At 36.1% G+C, this 15,569-nt stretch overlaps 1 protein-coding gene across 2 annotated transcripts in view; it reads left to right on the top strand.

The window, feature by feature from the left end:
- The window catches only part of LOC129001715 (biorientation of chromosomes in cell division protein 1-like 1), an 89,614-nt gene that overhangs the window by 50,586 nt on the left and 23,459 nt on the right, over nt 1-15,569 (top strand). The window contains exons 3-6 of one of the 2 annotated variants that reach the window (XM_054429115.1): nt 2,177-2,400; nt 2,972-3,096; nt 3,594-3,626; nt 12,393-15,530. In XM_054429115.1, coding sequence (XP_054285090.1) covers nt 2,177-2,400; nt 2,972-3,096; nt 3,594-3,626; nt 12,393-15,530 — 3,520 coding nt within the window. The remainder of the gene's footprint in view (nt 1-2,176; nt 2,401-2,971; nt 3,097-3,593; nt 3,627-12,392; nt 15,531-15,569) is intronic. The other variant, XM_054429125.1, reaches the window with a different exon arrangement.

The following is a 15,569-nucleotide window of genomic DNA, read 5'->3' as shown; positions in this document are numbered from 1 at the left end:
TTTTGCTGTAAAAAATAGCACGATGAGTAAATACTATTTAAGCAGCTACTGTCCTGACAGAAAGGTCATATTCCTTTTAAACTAGATTACATCATCCTTCATAAGATATACGTTGATTAAAAATGCATGTAAACGTCAATATTTACGTAGCCAATGTACAGTATTTTTTTGCTTTTTGGAAATGTCACATTGCTATGTTATTTACATTATTTGTTGCCAATGAAGCCGCACGACCATATAAACGAGGAGGCCCCAGTTCAAGAATAAAAGCCAACTTCACTTCAAGTATATTACACTACACCTAACATTCCGTAGCGAGATTATATTGACAACTTTATGTAATTGATAAGGCTGAGACAATTAACTGACATCCCCCATGTCAATTAATTCTAGCTTTGACAGTAACCCCACAACCAATTTCTCAAAACTATGCTAGAGGGTTATTCATTGGCACAGAAGTACGATATGAACTAACGCAACGTGACCAAGGAAGAATCAAACTTACACTTAACGGATATACCTCCCTTTGAAGTTAGAACGTGTCTTTCCAACAAACAGATATTTTTTTTTTCAAATAAAATCATAAATTAATCTGCATTACACAGATGAAATCACGGAAGTGTTTAGCTACAAAAGATCCACCAATACGATTTTAATACTATTTAAAGGTTCTTCCAAAGGAAGAGATACCAGATACCATACTAATAATAACTCCAATGACGTACGGTATGGGAAATATTTTATTCATTGAATGATCAACCATATTTGGTAACTATCGCAATTAATATCATTATTGTTTTACACTTATTACTCTTTAAACAATGCTAAATGCTCAAAATGTGTATAACTTCACTCAATTTATCGCAGTTAGATGAATTAGCCTTGAAAGTAACCGTCGATTTCGACGAGTTTCACCTAGTTATAACAAATACAGAATAAACACAACATAACAATGGAACAGTTCGAACATTTGTGTTAAAACTGGATTACAAATATGATATAATTTTATACTGTGTATACAATTTAATTTTGCATTGGGTTTTCTATGAAAATAATTTAAAACAACACATAAAACAGAATAATGAGGCCTTACAAAATACACAAAAAACAATGCTAAATGCTCAAAATATGTATAATTTCACTCAATTTATCGCAGTTAGATGAATTAGCGTAAGCCTTGAAAGTAACCGTCGATTTCGACGGGTTTCGCCTAGTTGTATTATAATCGTATTTACTTATCGTACAGGGGTTATGAAGATTGTAATAACAATTTATACTTTGCTTAATCCCAAAGATGATCCGAAATGACTGCATACATATGAAATTAAGTACTAAAGACGATTTTGATAAAATTTAAGGTAATTTACAATACACAGGCTGAAAACTATTGATACATAAACATCGTAAAGCGTAAACAATTCTTGATTATTTGTAAAAAAAATAAAATGTGTTAGAATTTTCAAAGCATAAACTTACATCTGGAACCCAGACAGAAAACGCAAATCATATACAGTAAGACATCAATTAAATTTAATACGACTGTAAGAAAGGTGCACTACTAACGATATCCAAGCTATAAATAGTGATGTGTTGGTCCCTAAAAATCACCCAATTTAGTTGTTATTTTTACTAAGCCGTTGAAACGTCGTTAATAAGTGTAAACCTCGAATGAAGGCTATCGGCGCCGATGATTTAAAAATGTAAGTTTCCCAGTCCTGAACAAAACTGATTTACAGACTTTTCTCCGGTTATCAAAACTGAAGTACAGTTTGTCACACGTAGAATCACCGGTTTCCAACCTAAATGATCCCTATTTATTTATTTTCATTAACAGTTACACATTATTGTACTTGCGATCAATTAATTCCGTTATGTAAGTCACAAGGTAATTAATTTTACTTGGTTATGGATTTGCTGACAGAATACAATTAAACTAAGAATCATGATCGGTACTCTAGTTTTCTTGGAGTAGGCCGCGTAAATTAGAATTTTTGCTTTACAGACACAATGAAAAACAAACAGTCAGGCAGAAATTTAGATCAGACTTATTTCAGCTTTTTTAGGACATAAAACGTAAAAATAACCAAAAAATTCATGATTCTACTCAATGTGACAAGAATGTAATTTTATTTATATGGATTATTTAGTTTCTTCTTAATGTAGCGTTTTGTTTCAGTGGAGGATTTCTTGATATTGGAGTGGATCGCATTGTGGATCAAGTTGTAAATCCAAAGATATATACTGTTTTTCTTCCCAAAGTTGAAGAGATTGTGCAAAGTTGTTTAGGAATGGAAAATGATAAGCCAAAGTTTGAGCCTCCACCCACCCAAGTAAACCCTGAACCATCCAAATTTCAAGACAAACATAATTTGGCATCAAGATCAAAACTGCCGGCTCCTTGTGAGTTTATTTTAGAAGCATATTCTGTTCTGCTTATTGTTTTATATTCTTTCAATTTTTAGTTAAATTAATATATTCATATAGGCTGGTTAAAATTAAATAAAATCAGTTGGGTGTGTTTTTTACTAATTAATTATACCGTAGTATTAATCATAACTTGTGTTGTTATTAATGTTTCTTGATTTCAAAAAGAGCAACTAAGTCTTTCAAAAAATTAATTTTGCTATTTTAACAGTGTTACAGTACCTAATACAGCTTTTTAATAATTAGTATTTTACTTTTTTTTCTTGATGTCCACGTCAATCCCTTTTTTACAGGAAAGGCAATGTAACAGTATAGTATACTATTAATACTATTGGAGAAAGTGGTACAAACTTATATGTATCGCGTGGATATGCTGGGAGTCAACCCATTAAATACAACAATTAAAAATAGTGAAAAATTAATAAAATATTAATTTTACAGTACTCAATCAAAAGTTAATATCAGGCATAGTACAAATATAATAAGCCTGAGAGTTATTTTAGTACGAGCGGGTTCAAAAGCTAAACATGGTGTTGGTTTAATTCAGTGATGGGGCCTATACTCAAACCGTCGAAGCCTGTTGACCAAGAAGAGAGGAAGCCATCTCCAGTTAAAGAGAAACCAAGAGACACTGACACCGATGAGACAGGGGATAAGAAGTTTGTTGTTGATGTAAGTTTTTACTTTGTTAATTATTTGCAAGCTTGACAAAGGTATTATATTTATCATTATCTGAATTGATTATTTGTTTATTGGAGTGAAGATTTTAAAAGGGAAAAAACTAGAATGATTTTAATGTTGCACTAAATGTTTATGGAACGTACAAGGGTGAGATCCCTGTCAAAGATTTGTAATATGTGAAAGACGCCAACTATAAACCTAATGAATACAAGTGGTTGTATAATTTAGTTTGCTTAGGGAGAAAATATCTAAGTTAAGTGCTCTAAAATTTATATAAAGTAAATAAATAAAATAATCTGGCTGGATTATTAACGTTCTACTGTGTTCGTAATGTTTACAAATCATACAGAGATAATTCCTAAATAATTTTAATTCTTTTACAAAGAGTTTTCTTGGGCAATCTATCAACTCATTTAAAACAAGAATTAAGTCAATTAAAAATACAATGAGACTTTATATGCAATTTAACAGCATTTTTTATCAACTAGCTGACAGGATTGCTCCGAGCTCGATACATTTGGGTAAGATTGTGATTTATTGTTGGCCTATTCCTTATTTGATGTTTTGAGCTAAGAGCCATTTCAGTTTTGTTTCAATAATATTTCCGAACTACTACTCTACCAATTTTTAAATTTAGGATTCTCGATAATTTGTTACTTGTAACTAGTGATGGGTTGGTACTTCACATCAAATGTCGGTTCCGCCAGTTCTTGGCTAAAGAACTGGAACCGAGAACCGATGGTGAAATGTCAGTACATCACTGATAATGCTGGAAAATTACCGATATTGCCGCATTCGCGCAAGACGACGATAACGTTTCTGTGACCGTGGTAGTCAATGATGATGTTTACATGGCCACAGGAGATGAATTTGCCGTGATCACGATTGCGGACGACAAAAATGACGTTACTGCGATCCCGGGAGACGATGATGATGACTACATGGATGCAAGAGATTTTCATGATTTTGTGGTAATCGCGTAATACGACAAAGACGTTTCCGTGAGGGAGTTTCATGATGTATACATGGCTGTGGGAGATGTTAATGATTTTGCCGCAATGGCGGGAGACGATGATGACGTCTACACAACCGTGAGTGATGATCATGATCTTGCCGCCATCGCGGAAGATGATGATGTCTACGCGTCGCGGCTGCAGGAGATTTTCATGATCTTGCCACGACCATGAAAAACAGTGACGATGTTTCAGCAACTGAGTTTGGCTGGACTGAAAATACCAGCCTGGCACACCTCTATAGTACCCTAAATATGGTAGTTATTTGATGTGACAAGAAGGTTTTAAACTTGAAAATTGGCTAGTTAGAATATTTCATTTTTTAACTTTAAAAACACCCTATTAGCCTACCTCAATAATACTTAATAGAATGACATAAAGACAGGGGTTGGTGTAGTATAACCAATCCATTCAGAAAACTTTGTAAAACTATTTAAAAAATGGTATTGGTATTTAGAATTGTAATTTTAAGTATCGGTATCGAGAATCGATTTATTTTATTATTGATACATTACCAATTTCATCAAATATTTTTAAAACTTCTGCTACATTATAATATATTACTAGTGTACCTGTTGCTCAAATTCGAGCAATTGCTAAGTATTACAGGTGTTATTTTAAAACAAATAACAGTTTAGGACAATAAACAGCAATAGGATTCTACAGGATCGACCGGCGGACACAGGTAATTTAACCTTTTATTGATTGTCAACCGATCCGGAACAACAAACAACATAAAATGAAGTTGTCAGCCAGCCAGGCAAAAGTTGTTTACAAATATAAGAACTTGAAATTAAAAGTTTTGAAGACTATACAGAACATTAAGTTTAATACTAAATGTGTACAAAACAACGTCACTCCTAAGTACATCTCTGTGAAAATCAAAAACAACTCATTAGCAGCAAAAAAGGCAAAATTAATCGCAGAACAGTCTTGGTTAAAACATGAAATAAAACAGCAGTACTGCAAAAAGTCTATGTTGAATAAATTACTGCTTAAATCTCACGTCGAGATGCTTAACATTATCCATCCCGCACAACTCAATAATATCTTGTTTACAATAGAATCACAAATTAGCAGAGACATCCTAAGAAAAAAGAAAGTTTTGAACAAAAAACTAGAAGCCCTTTTAAATAAAAAACACGACTTTGATCTTAATACGGTTAGCCATAAGTTTTACCCAAGGACAATTAACCTCACTGACATAGTTTTTGATCTTAATGAGATAAATTTGCTAAACAAAGGCTTCAAGTATAATTTGCCTCAAAAAGGCGTTAAAGGACTATTTTCAGAAATTATTAATGCTGACGCAGCAATTCAAAGTCTCAGTGATATAAATGATCAGAATACAGTCAGAGTAATGGTAAATAACAAACTGAAAAAGACCTTAAAAAATCCTAAGAAACTCAAATACAATTGCTTATATAAAAAAGAAAACGTAATCCTAAAAAATATCCAAGCAAAGATAACAGATAACAACCTTATCATTACAAAAGCAGACAAAGGCAATACATTAGTGATAATGAACCAAGCAGAATACAGTAACAAAGTTCTGGATTTTATTAATAACAATCTAATCGACCAACTACCACAGGACCCGACAGCTAAGTACACCAAAGAGTTAAATAAGGCTTTATCCAACAGTAAGCTTTTGTTAAATGACAGGGAGATCAGAGAGTTTAAACCAATAAATCCCCAAGCTCCCCGCCTAAAAGGCCTACCAAAGCTACACAAAGAAGGCAACCCAATTAGACCCCTGGTTAACTACATGCCCGCTCCCGCTTACAAATTAGCCAAAAAACTAGAATGCATTGTCAAAACACATGTAACATTAGAAAACAGCCACAGCCTGAAAAATAGTTTTGATTTGATCAATAAAACAAAAACTATCAAATTGAACCCAAGATATACGTTAGCTTCATTAGACATAAGCAGCTTATACACCAACGTTCCTGTCAGTGAAACACTAGAAATTCTACAAGACAATTTAAAAAATAAATCCAACTTAAGCACAGAGGAAATAAATGAACTAATGTCTTTACTAAGAATCGTACTAAACCAAAATTATTTCCAGTTCGACAATATGTATTACTCTCAAAATGAAGGACTTGCGATGGGGTCGCCCCTCTCAAGTATCCTTGCAGAAGTTTTTCTAAACCACATAGAAAACAAATATCTGTGGACAAACGAGAGAAACAAGTACAAAAGCAGAATAATTTTTTATTACAGATATGTGGATGACATCTTGACATTGTATGATGGTAATAGCAGGCAATTTAGAATGTTCAGCAACTACATGAACAGCTTTCATCCTAAACTAAGTTTCACCACTGAGTTAGAAGCTGACAGCAAACTTAAGTTCTTAGATTTAACTTTAACAAAGAACGAAGAACATATTTCATTTAACATATACAGGAAGCCTACAGCAACAGACACAACCATCCACGAAACCTCCCACCACCCTATAGCTCATAAATTGGCAGCTTACAATAGCTTTGTTTATAGATTGCTATCAGTACCACTTAGCCCCGTAAACTTCGAGAACGAGAGAAATATCATCAAATATATAGCTGTCAAAAATGGGTTTAATCCTAACATAATCGACACATTAATTAGCAAACAACGAAAGAAAATTTGTACAGAAACTGCAGATTCAAGGCCTAAAATAAAAACAGAATTTGTCTCAGTTGAATATGGAGAAAAGATCCCCCACACCCTAAAAAGTGAAATAAAAAAACATGGCAAAACTGTAGCATTTAGAACATCCAATAACGTCCAAAATCTCCTCAAACCTAGAGCCCAACAAAGTGATAAAAACCTGAGTGAAAAGTCGGGAGTGTACAAGATAACATGCAATGACTGTAATAAGTTCTATATTGGACAGACTGGCAGACCATTTATTAAGAGATTTAAAGAACACCTTCCCAAAAATAGTCTAACACAACAATCCAATTTTGCCGAGCACCTAGTCAATAGTAATCACAGTTATTCCAGCTTGAACGATAATTTAAAACCTTTACACGTTTGTAGAAAAAGTCGAGTAATGACATCATTAGAGCAATACGAAATTTACAAAGCCTCAAAAACCACCCCCCACTACCTTCTGAATGATAAAAGTACACTACAATCCAACATATTATTTGAAGCATTGTTAAAGTTGAATGAAACGCCACCTGTAGCTACAAAGGACAGAGACAGGACAAAGGTCAACTCTGCAAGTAAAGTCTGACTCCAGTCGAGACTCGACACACGACCGACGCGCGTCTATCTTATGTCCGCAGTAAAAGTAAAAAGTAGGCCTACCGTGTATTTATGTGTTTCGTCATGTGTAAAATTTGTGTACGTGTTTTCAAAACTTTAAGACGCACCTAATGGGGAAGTACAAGCTCTTATATTAAGGACTGATGATGGCGATTTAACATCGCCGAAATGCATATCCTGCAATAGGATTCTACAGGATCGACCGGCGGACACAGGTAATTTAACCTTTTATTCAAATAACAGTCATAATTCCGTAAAAGCTTAATAGTGTCTTGTAGAGAATTTAGTTCTGAACCTACGATTTTCCCTCAAATCGTTTCCAGCTCTTACCGTTTTCGAGCTATAGCCGTAAAAAAAAAAAACGTGATTTGTAATTTTCAGGGGTCCTTCATTTTGGATTTTTGGTGGGGTTAAAATTTGAAAATTGGGTTTTTTTTTATGAATTTCACCGTCAATGTAAGATCCCATACTGCAATACTACCAAATTTCAAGGCTCTATCACGTTTCTAAACGGTTCAGATAATTTAAATCCATGTGTGTAGCCCCTGAGCTGTTGGACATAATGTAAGACTAAATTACTTACGTAATTCCCGTCACAGCTCAATAAAATATGTCGATTCAGGACATGTTTCGGTGTTAAAACACCATCGTCAGCTTCAGGTACATAGTGTAGAGTTGATCAGTTGTTAACATCGTCAGAAGATAAACACAGTACGGACACGAATAAATACATAAAACAATTAAATGGTACAGATGGTTCAGATAAGCGTACCAAAGTCGGTATTTTTCAATGTTATTTCCCATAAGGATAATATGGGGGGGGGGAAATTCAAAATTTCGGGGGGGGGGTTGTGAAAATTTGAAAATGTAACTTTTTGGATTTTTCCCGGGGGTTTGGGCACTAGACCTACGACCTACGACCACCGACTTGTTGAAGAGATACAGCCAGATTCCTGGAGTTTCCACTAGTATCATCTTTACAACTTCATTAGGAATCCCATCTGGTCCTGGCGCTTTCCCCAGCTTCAGTTTTTTCTTTTCTTCCTCTAGTTCCTTTAATCTTAAAGGTCGTATGTTTTCTCTAATCGCGTGTTCTTTCAAGGGCTGCCTTGTAGGAATCTCTTTTGGGAATAAGTCAGAGATTATCTGCCTAACCCACTTCTTGTCATTAAGTTGTGGTTTATGTACCTGTACTTTTATCTTTTTTGTTACAATCTTGTAAGAGAGGCCCCAGGTATCCTTCTTAATATCGGCAATCAATTTCTTCCAGTGGGACATCTTGCCTTTCTTAATTTCTCGCTTTAAGAGAAGTCTATGCTTAAGATACTCTTCTCTTAGCTCCAAATCACCTCTTGATCTTGAAGATTTTCTTCTGGCTAATAGGAATTCTTTCCTGAGCTCCGCTGTATCATTGTTCCACCTAGGCTTTCTTTGCGCTACAAATACATATTTCCTTTTTGGCATTACAGCATTGCATATTTTCTTGAGGTCTGAGTTCTTCACTGTTGCCTGATTGTTTGAAGTGAGATTTTTACCATATCTTGACCTTATACAATGAATGGCTATTGGGTCCTGGGGCTTTTGAGTTTTACCTTGTCCAGCATTTTGGAGGTGTTGTGTGGAGCACTGTAGACAAAGATGTTTAAGAAAGATGTAGTTGTGGTCGCTCAGAGACTCTTTGTCCCACACATTCAAATCTCTGATCTCACTTGTCAGGGTCTGGTTTGCTATTGTCAAGTCAATGATGGATTTAGCCTCTCCTCGTTCAAAAGTTGGCTTTCCCCCGTTGTTTATTGCCACTAGGTCCTTTCTGGCTAAAAGTTCTACTGACTGTCCTCTTCTATCTAGCCTAGTATCTTCCCACTGGGGTAACTTGGCGTTAATATCTCCAGTTATTACGACTGGTAGCTTTGAGTGTAAGATGCTTTTCTCAAGATCTGTATACAAGCTGCTTTCAAATATGCCTGTTTGTGCTGGATATTCATCTGGTTTATTAAAATTTATGATTTGATTAATCCCCGCTCTTTTTTTGATTGATTAATAAGTGTGTTCAGTTTCTTTTCTAATGAAAGTCCTAATTTTTTAAAAGAACTTGTATGTGAACCTTTAGATCGGATATTTCTTCCAACAGCAAGTCTTTAGTATTCACCTGTGCTATTTGGTCCTTAACCTTCGTGTCACACTCCCCACAAAACCAGCGAACAATGTTTTCAATCTTTCGTAAGTCGGAAAATTGTTTGACCCTCAATTTTACACATTTAGTGTGATGCCAAGACCCACAATAACCGTCACATAGGAGTGACTTTTCGTCGTTAGAACATAATTTACCACACAAGAGATCACAGTATTCCTTCCATCCGCCATAGAATAGCCATCTTCCATGGTTACATTGAAATTGTGAATATTTCTGCAGTCATTGTGAAATAAATAGGCCTACCGTCTTTTTTTTAAGGTCACGGCTATATCATCGTCTCCCACAACCATGGCAAAACCTTAAACAATGAATATATAGCCCCATCGTGGGTAAACGATGGGGACTATATATCGTCAATTATCAATCTCGCATCATCGCAAATGCGTTCTACGATCGCAGAAAAATACCCTCAGCTCAGCTCACTCGATCCCAGCTTGGCCTGATAATCATAGTTGACCCAAAACGATCCCTCGGGCCAACTGTCAGCTGAACCAAACCCAAAAATATTGGGGACTTTCAGACTCCTAGATTAAAGGTATACTTGGTGATCGGGAATAGGAAAAACACCAGGTTTTGCTGCCTGGAAAACTGGGAAAGGTTTGTGAATTTTTTCCTAGGTGTTCTGTGGCTACCCTATTCTTTTCCCAACCACATATTGACAAAAATAATATAAAACATCCTATAATAACTTAGCAACTAGTTATTTGACTTGTAAGAATAGCCTAGGTTTCTTCAAATATACTAGTTGTTTTGCCTTTGATTTTCAACGAAGCAAGAATACTAAGAGAATAATGTGGGTCTCTAAATCTACTGTAAAAACAGTTTAACTCTTACCGTGCAAACTATTCAGGAAAATCTCAATCGTACTTATTGCTTATTTTAATGAAAATGTCTTGTGTACTTGCATTAAACTGTGTGAAAGAATCAAAGCTATAACATTATTGTGGGGATGGACAGGTCCCGAATTTTTGGGAAATTTTCGGTAAAAAAATATTCCCGATTTTCGGGACGGGATTTGATCCGATCGTCGGTGATTTTGTCGTTTTGCGAGTGACGATGACGTAGCTATCGCGAGAGATGTTCACGATAGTTCCGCGAACGCAGGAGGCGAAGTCATTTCGACGATCGCGCCAAGACCGCGAGTCATACCGACGATCATGCCGTGACCGTGGAGTCATACCGACGATCATGCCGTGACCGCTGAGTCATAACGACGATCGCGCCGTGACCGCGGAGTCATACCGACGATCACGCCATGACCGCGGAGTCATACCGACGATCATACCATGCCCGTGAGTCATACCGACGATCATGCCATGACCGCGGAGTCATACCGACGATCATACCATGCCCGTGAGTCATACCGACGATCATGCCGTAACCGCGAGTCATACTGACGATCATGCCATGCCCGTGAGTCATACCGACGATCACGCCGTAACCGCAAGTCATACCGACGATCATGCCGTGACCGCGAGTTATACCGGCGATCATGCCATGACCGTGGAGTCATACCGACGATCATGCTGTAACCGCGAGTCATACTGACGATCGCGCCGTGACCGCGAAGTCATACCGACGATCATGACGTGACCGTGGAGTCATACCGGCGATCATGCCAAGACCGCGAGTTATACCGGCGATCATGCCATGACCGTGGAGTTATACCGACAATCGCGCCGTGACGGCGAAGTCACACCGACGATCATTCCGTGACCGTGGAGTCATACCGACGATCACGCCGTGACCGCGAAGTCATAATGACGATCGCACCATGACCGTGAGTCATTTCGACCGCGAGTCACAAGTTTCTATACCTGTAAATTTTTACCCATTTTTTGGTTTTTGTAGATCAGTGCCACAAATTGACTTTGTTTTTCTTGTTTGGTAACTGCAAAACCCAAGACTTTCTTTTTATGTACAGGAAAAAATCCCGTCCCGTCCCGAACCAAAAATTCAATCTCGTCCATCCCTACTTTATTGCAATATATTATACTAGCTGTAACCCGTGGGCTTTGCCCCGTTTAACTTCTTAATTTTCAAGATGATCTCCTTCGCATGGCTCAATCACGTCCTGGTTGAAGTTCGTTCGCTACGCTCACTCACCTTTAGGTTGAAGTTCGTTCGCTACGCTAACTCGCCTCCAGGTTGAAGTTCGTTCGCTATGCTCACTCACCTTTTGGTTGCAAATTAGCTGTTGTCATAAATGTAAAAGAAATAATAGTGCTGCACCCTGTTGGTAATCCTTGTAACCTTAATGCTATTGAACATCATAGAACAGAACCAACTTGTTTAATTGAAACAGCTGTTAAGATTCATTAATTCCATTTCTCATAAGGTTAACATGGGAAACTCCAGAGCCACTGGGGCGGAAGCGATTGGACGGATCACGAAATTGATGGTGTATAAACCTATTCCATGAAATTCTACACTTATGTACCAAGTTTCGTGGCAATCGGTTCAGCGGTGTCTGAGTTTATCACTGCCAAACAAATATATATACAAACATCCTCTTTTATACTTATAGATTTAGTATCAGAAGATTAACTTAGGGAAAAAGTAAACAAACTAACCATAAATAAAAAAAGCTAACAGCTGCTGCATCTACAATATTTTAAATGTGAGAGTCCTTTAATTGAGGTTTGTGCCCTTAGGAGAGGTTTTATTGAAAAACTGATATTTTTTCTTGGAAGTTTCAAACCAAGACTTTATTTTAAATATGCGGGTTATAGGTGTATGGCTTACGGTTTTCATAATAGTTTGTAATCCTCATTAGCTTTATTTATAGGCGCAGTAATTAAAAATAAATATTTTTTCAGGAGGACGAATTGGAAGATAAAGAAGAAGAAGATGAAGACGATGAGGAATCACCACCCTTTGAGCCACATTCGGAAGGTGACCCATTAATTCTTGGTATGAGAAGTGACACCTCAGAAAACAGCAATGATAGCCAATTAGTAACCACCATTGTAGATGACAATCTAGAGGAAAGAATAGATAATGACGAATCTGCTATCAAAGAGGAAAGTGACAAGAAAGATGAAGACTCCAGCAGTGATGAATATGTGCCTAAAACACCTACAATTAATACGGAAGAATCAGATGGCACTGTGTTTGAATTTAACTCTATTACTGAGTACAAGCAATATCAAACTAAATTTGGAGAAGAAAGTGTTGGAAATGTAGAAGAGGTTGTTGAAAGTCAGAGTATGACTGATAATCACGAGCTTGTTAAAGATAGTGAACAGGACAATTCTCTCAATGGCTTGCAGAAAAGAAAGTTCAACAATGACAGTTACGACGATGCAAGTAGCTCTAACAGTGAGGGAGAAAGTACTGGTGATGAGATTAAACCAGCAGTATTTGAGTCATTTATGAAGAAACGATTCAAACTTGAAGATTACAGTAATGAAAATGAAACAAGTGAACTAAGTAATAATGAACCAGAGAATGATGATTCTTACACAGAGAAATCACTTGATATGCCAGACTCAATGTTTGAAGCGCTGGAAAGCAACAAGCATGAAAACAGCAGTACAAGTCCTAAAGATTCAGAGATATACCATCACATTCAAAACGAAGAAAGCTCAGACCTACAATCCAAAGACAAAGGGGCTGAAAGTGAACAAAACGAAAAAACAAGATACTTTCACTCAGAAGACAAAAAAAATACTGATAAAAGGAGCGAGAAAGATGTAAACTTGAGGGAACATCACAAAGTTACTGATAAAAAGAGAGGCGAGTCTTCAAGCAAACATAGTGAAAAGGAAAAAGCAAAAGACCAGGAAAAGAAAAGAAATAAAAGTACTGAAAGAACTAAAAGAGATAAAGAAGACAGAAAAAACAGGAAAGAAAGCAGACATGAACAAAAAGAAAACCATAGTGATAGTAGAGGGAGATCAGATCATAGCAAAGACAAGCATAAACATAGTCATAGTTCGAGTAGGCATAGTCACCGAAGCTCATCAGAACATCACAGATCAGACAAAGAACACAAACATAAAGAATCTCGTGACAAGCATAGGTCTCGAGACAAAAAATCTGATAAAGATAGCAAAGACGAAAGCAAGAAAAAGCATAGGAAGCATTGCAAAAATACTATTGAAAAAGATGAAAACCGAAGATCTTCTGATAGAGATAGCAGTGGCCCCAGTGGAAGTACTAATAAGTCAAATAGTTATAAGTCAAGATCTGCAATGACTCATAAAGAATCTAAAGGTGATTTTGGTGAAAGGACAACTTCTAACAGTGACAATACAGTTTCAGATAATATTGAAGAAATCAAGGGCTCAAAATTTGATATCAGTAAGAACAGTCCAATAGCCTCTCCAAAATCATGTATGGTTGAAAGTTTTTCAAGTGAATACATGGACTCTGATTTGAATAGCTCTAAAGAAGAAAAAGGACATCAGCAAATCGTACAACCAAACAGAGCTTTTATAAATAGAGAACAAGAAATAAATTTAAAACCCCAAGAAAACATGTTAGACAAAAAAAATGCTGATGATACGCTTAGTCTTGAGTACCAGGAAGAAATATCTGAAAAACTTAAAAGCTCACTGGAAGATATTGATTCATCGGAAACAAATATGAATGATGTTGGAACTAATGAGATGCACGATTCAGCCATTCCATCTGCCTCACTTCACGATTCATCATCAGAAAAAGAAAATATTAGTTTTGACGAAAAAGAACAGTTCAATAATGAGATCGATGGTTTGAACACTAAACAATCAGATGTTAACGGCTTAAAATTCAAAAAACCAAAAATAGCACAAAACATTCATGAAATAAAGAAAATAATGAAAGCAAGGCGTCACATGAAACGCATGGAAAAGAAAAGAATTAAATTACTTATGAAAAACAACATTGAAGACTATGAATCGGATGACAAATCTTCAAATGAAGCAAAGTCTGGGGACGAATATCAAAATTGCAATAAATCATCTGATGATGAATCAATAAATGAAAGCAAATCAGACGAATCCGGAAATGATGGTTTCAAAGGATTTACAGACGACTTTGATAAGAAAAAAATAGAAAAATATTACTCCTTGACTAATAAACTGGAAAGACAAATTTCGGAATTAGGAAATATTGTTGATAGTCAACAAATCAACACCAACCTAGTTACGTCTTGGATTGATTTACATCCGAGCTTTGATGAATACATTGAAAATACTTTAAACGGGAAAGTACACCGGAAATATAGGATCTATCTGCCACCTATTTGCGATGAAAACTACAATTATGACACTGAGCAAAACATATACTTCTTAAAACACAACTGGGATTTGTCCGATCAAAAAAATACTCTAGTTGATAGTAATCTAAATAATATAAATTCTGTTTTCTCAGCTGACCAGCAAGAAAATGTAGCTGTCAGTTGTACAGGTCTACCATTGAGGCATAATCAACTTGAGGTTTCTACCTCTTGCCGAAACAATACAGTAGACACTACTGTTCACATACCGCCTGACGCAGAGGAAGATATTGCTTCAAGCAATGTTAATGAAAACAAGAATACAAGTGATGGCATTAAAAAGGTTGATGACAGTGGGATCATCGCACCACCACAAAGTGTATTTAACATAACATTCAACCAGACTTACGATGAAGTTTTAAAAGAAAAAGCCCAAAATTCTGTCTTGCCTTCCAGAAGAGAGATAGAAAACTTACAGAAGAATCAACGCACGGTTATTAAAATAACTAAAAGCAAGACTACTGAACAAGTATTCATGAAAAAAATGCAGTTGAATGTAGAAGATAAAGTTTCTAGGATAACAAAATCTGAAACAATCAATGGGGAAATCATTGAAAACTCTCCTGATTCAAAATGTTTTCCACTTATCAGCCGAATAACAAAAGGAAAGGACAAGTCAAATAACACCACCTATCCAATAAAAAATCATCGAACTAACAGCATTGTGTCTTCAAATTCAGCCACTAACTTTAAGGTAAGAAAATACTTGAAGCTACTATTTCTGTAACTTTAG

Source organism: Macrosteles quadrilineatus, unplaced genomic scaffold (assembly GCF_028750875.1).
Source record: "Macrosteles quadrilineatus isolate MER2022 unplaced genomic scaffold, UCM_ALF_1.0 Scaffold_1__1_contigs__length_201487025, whole genome shotgun sequence".
Lineage (NCBI taxonomy): Eukaryota > Metazoa > Arthropoda > Insecta > Hemiptera > Cicadellidae > Macrosteles > Macrosteles quadrilineatus.
The sequence above is the reverse complement of the archived record's forward strand: the minus strand, read 5'-3'. Positions and strand labels throughout refer to the sequence as shown.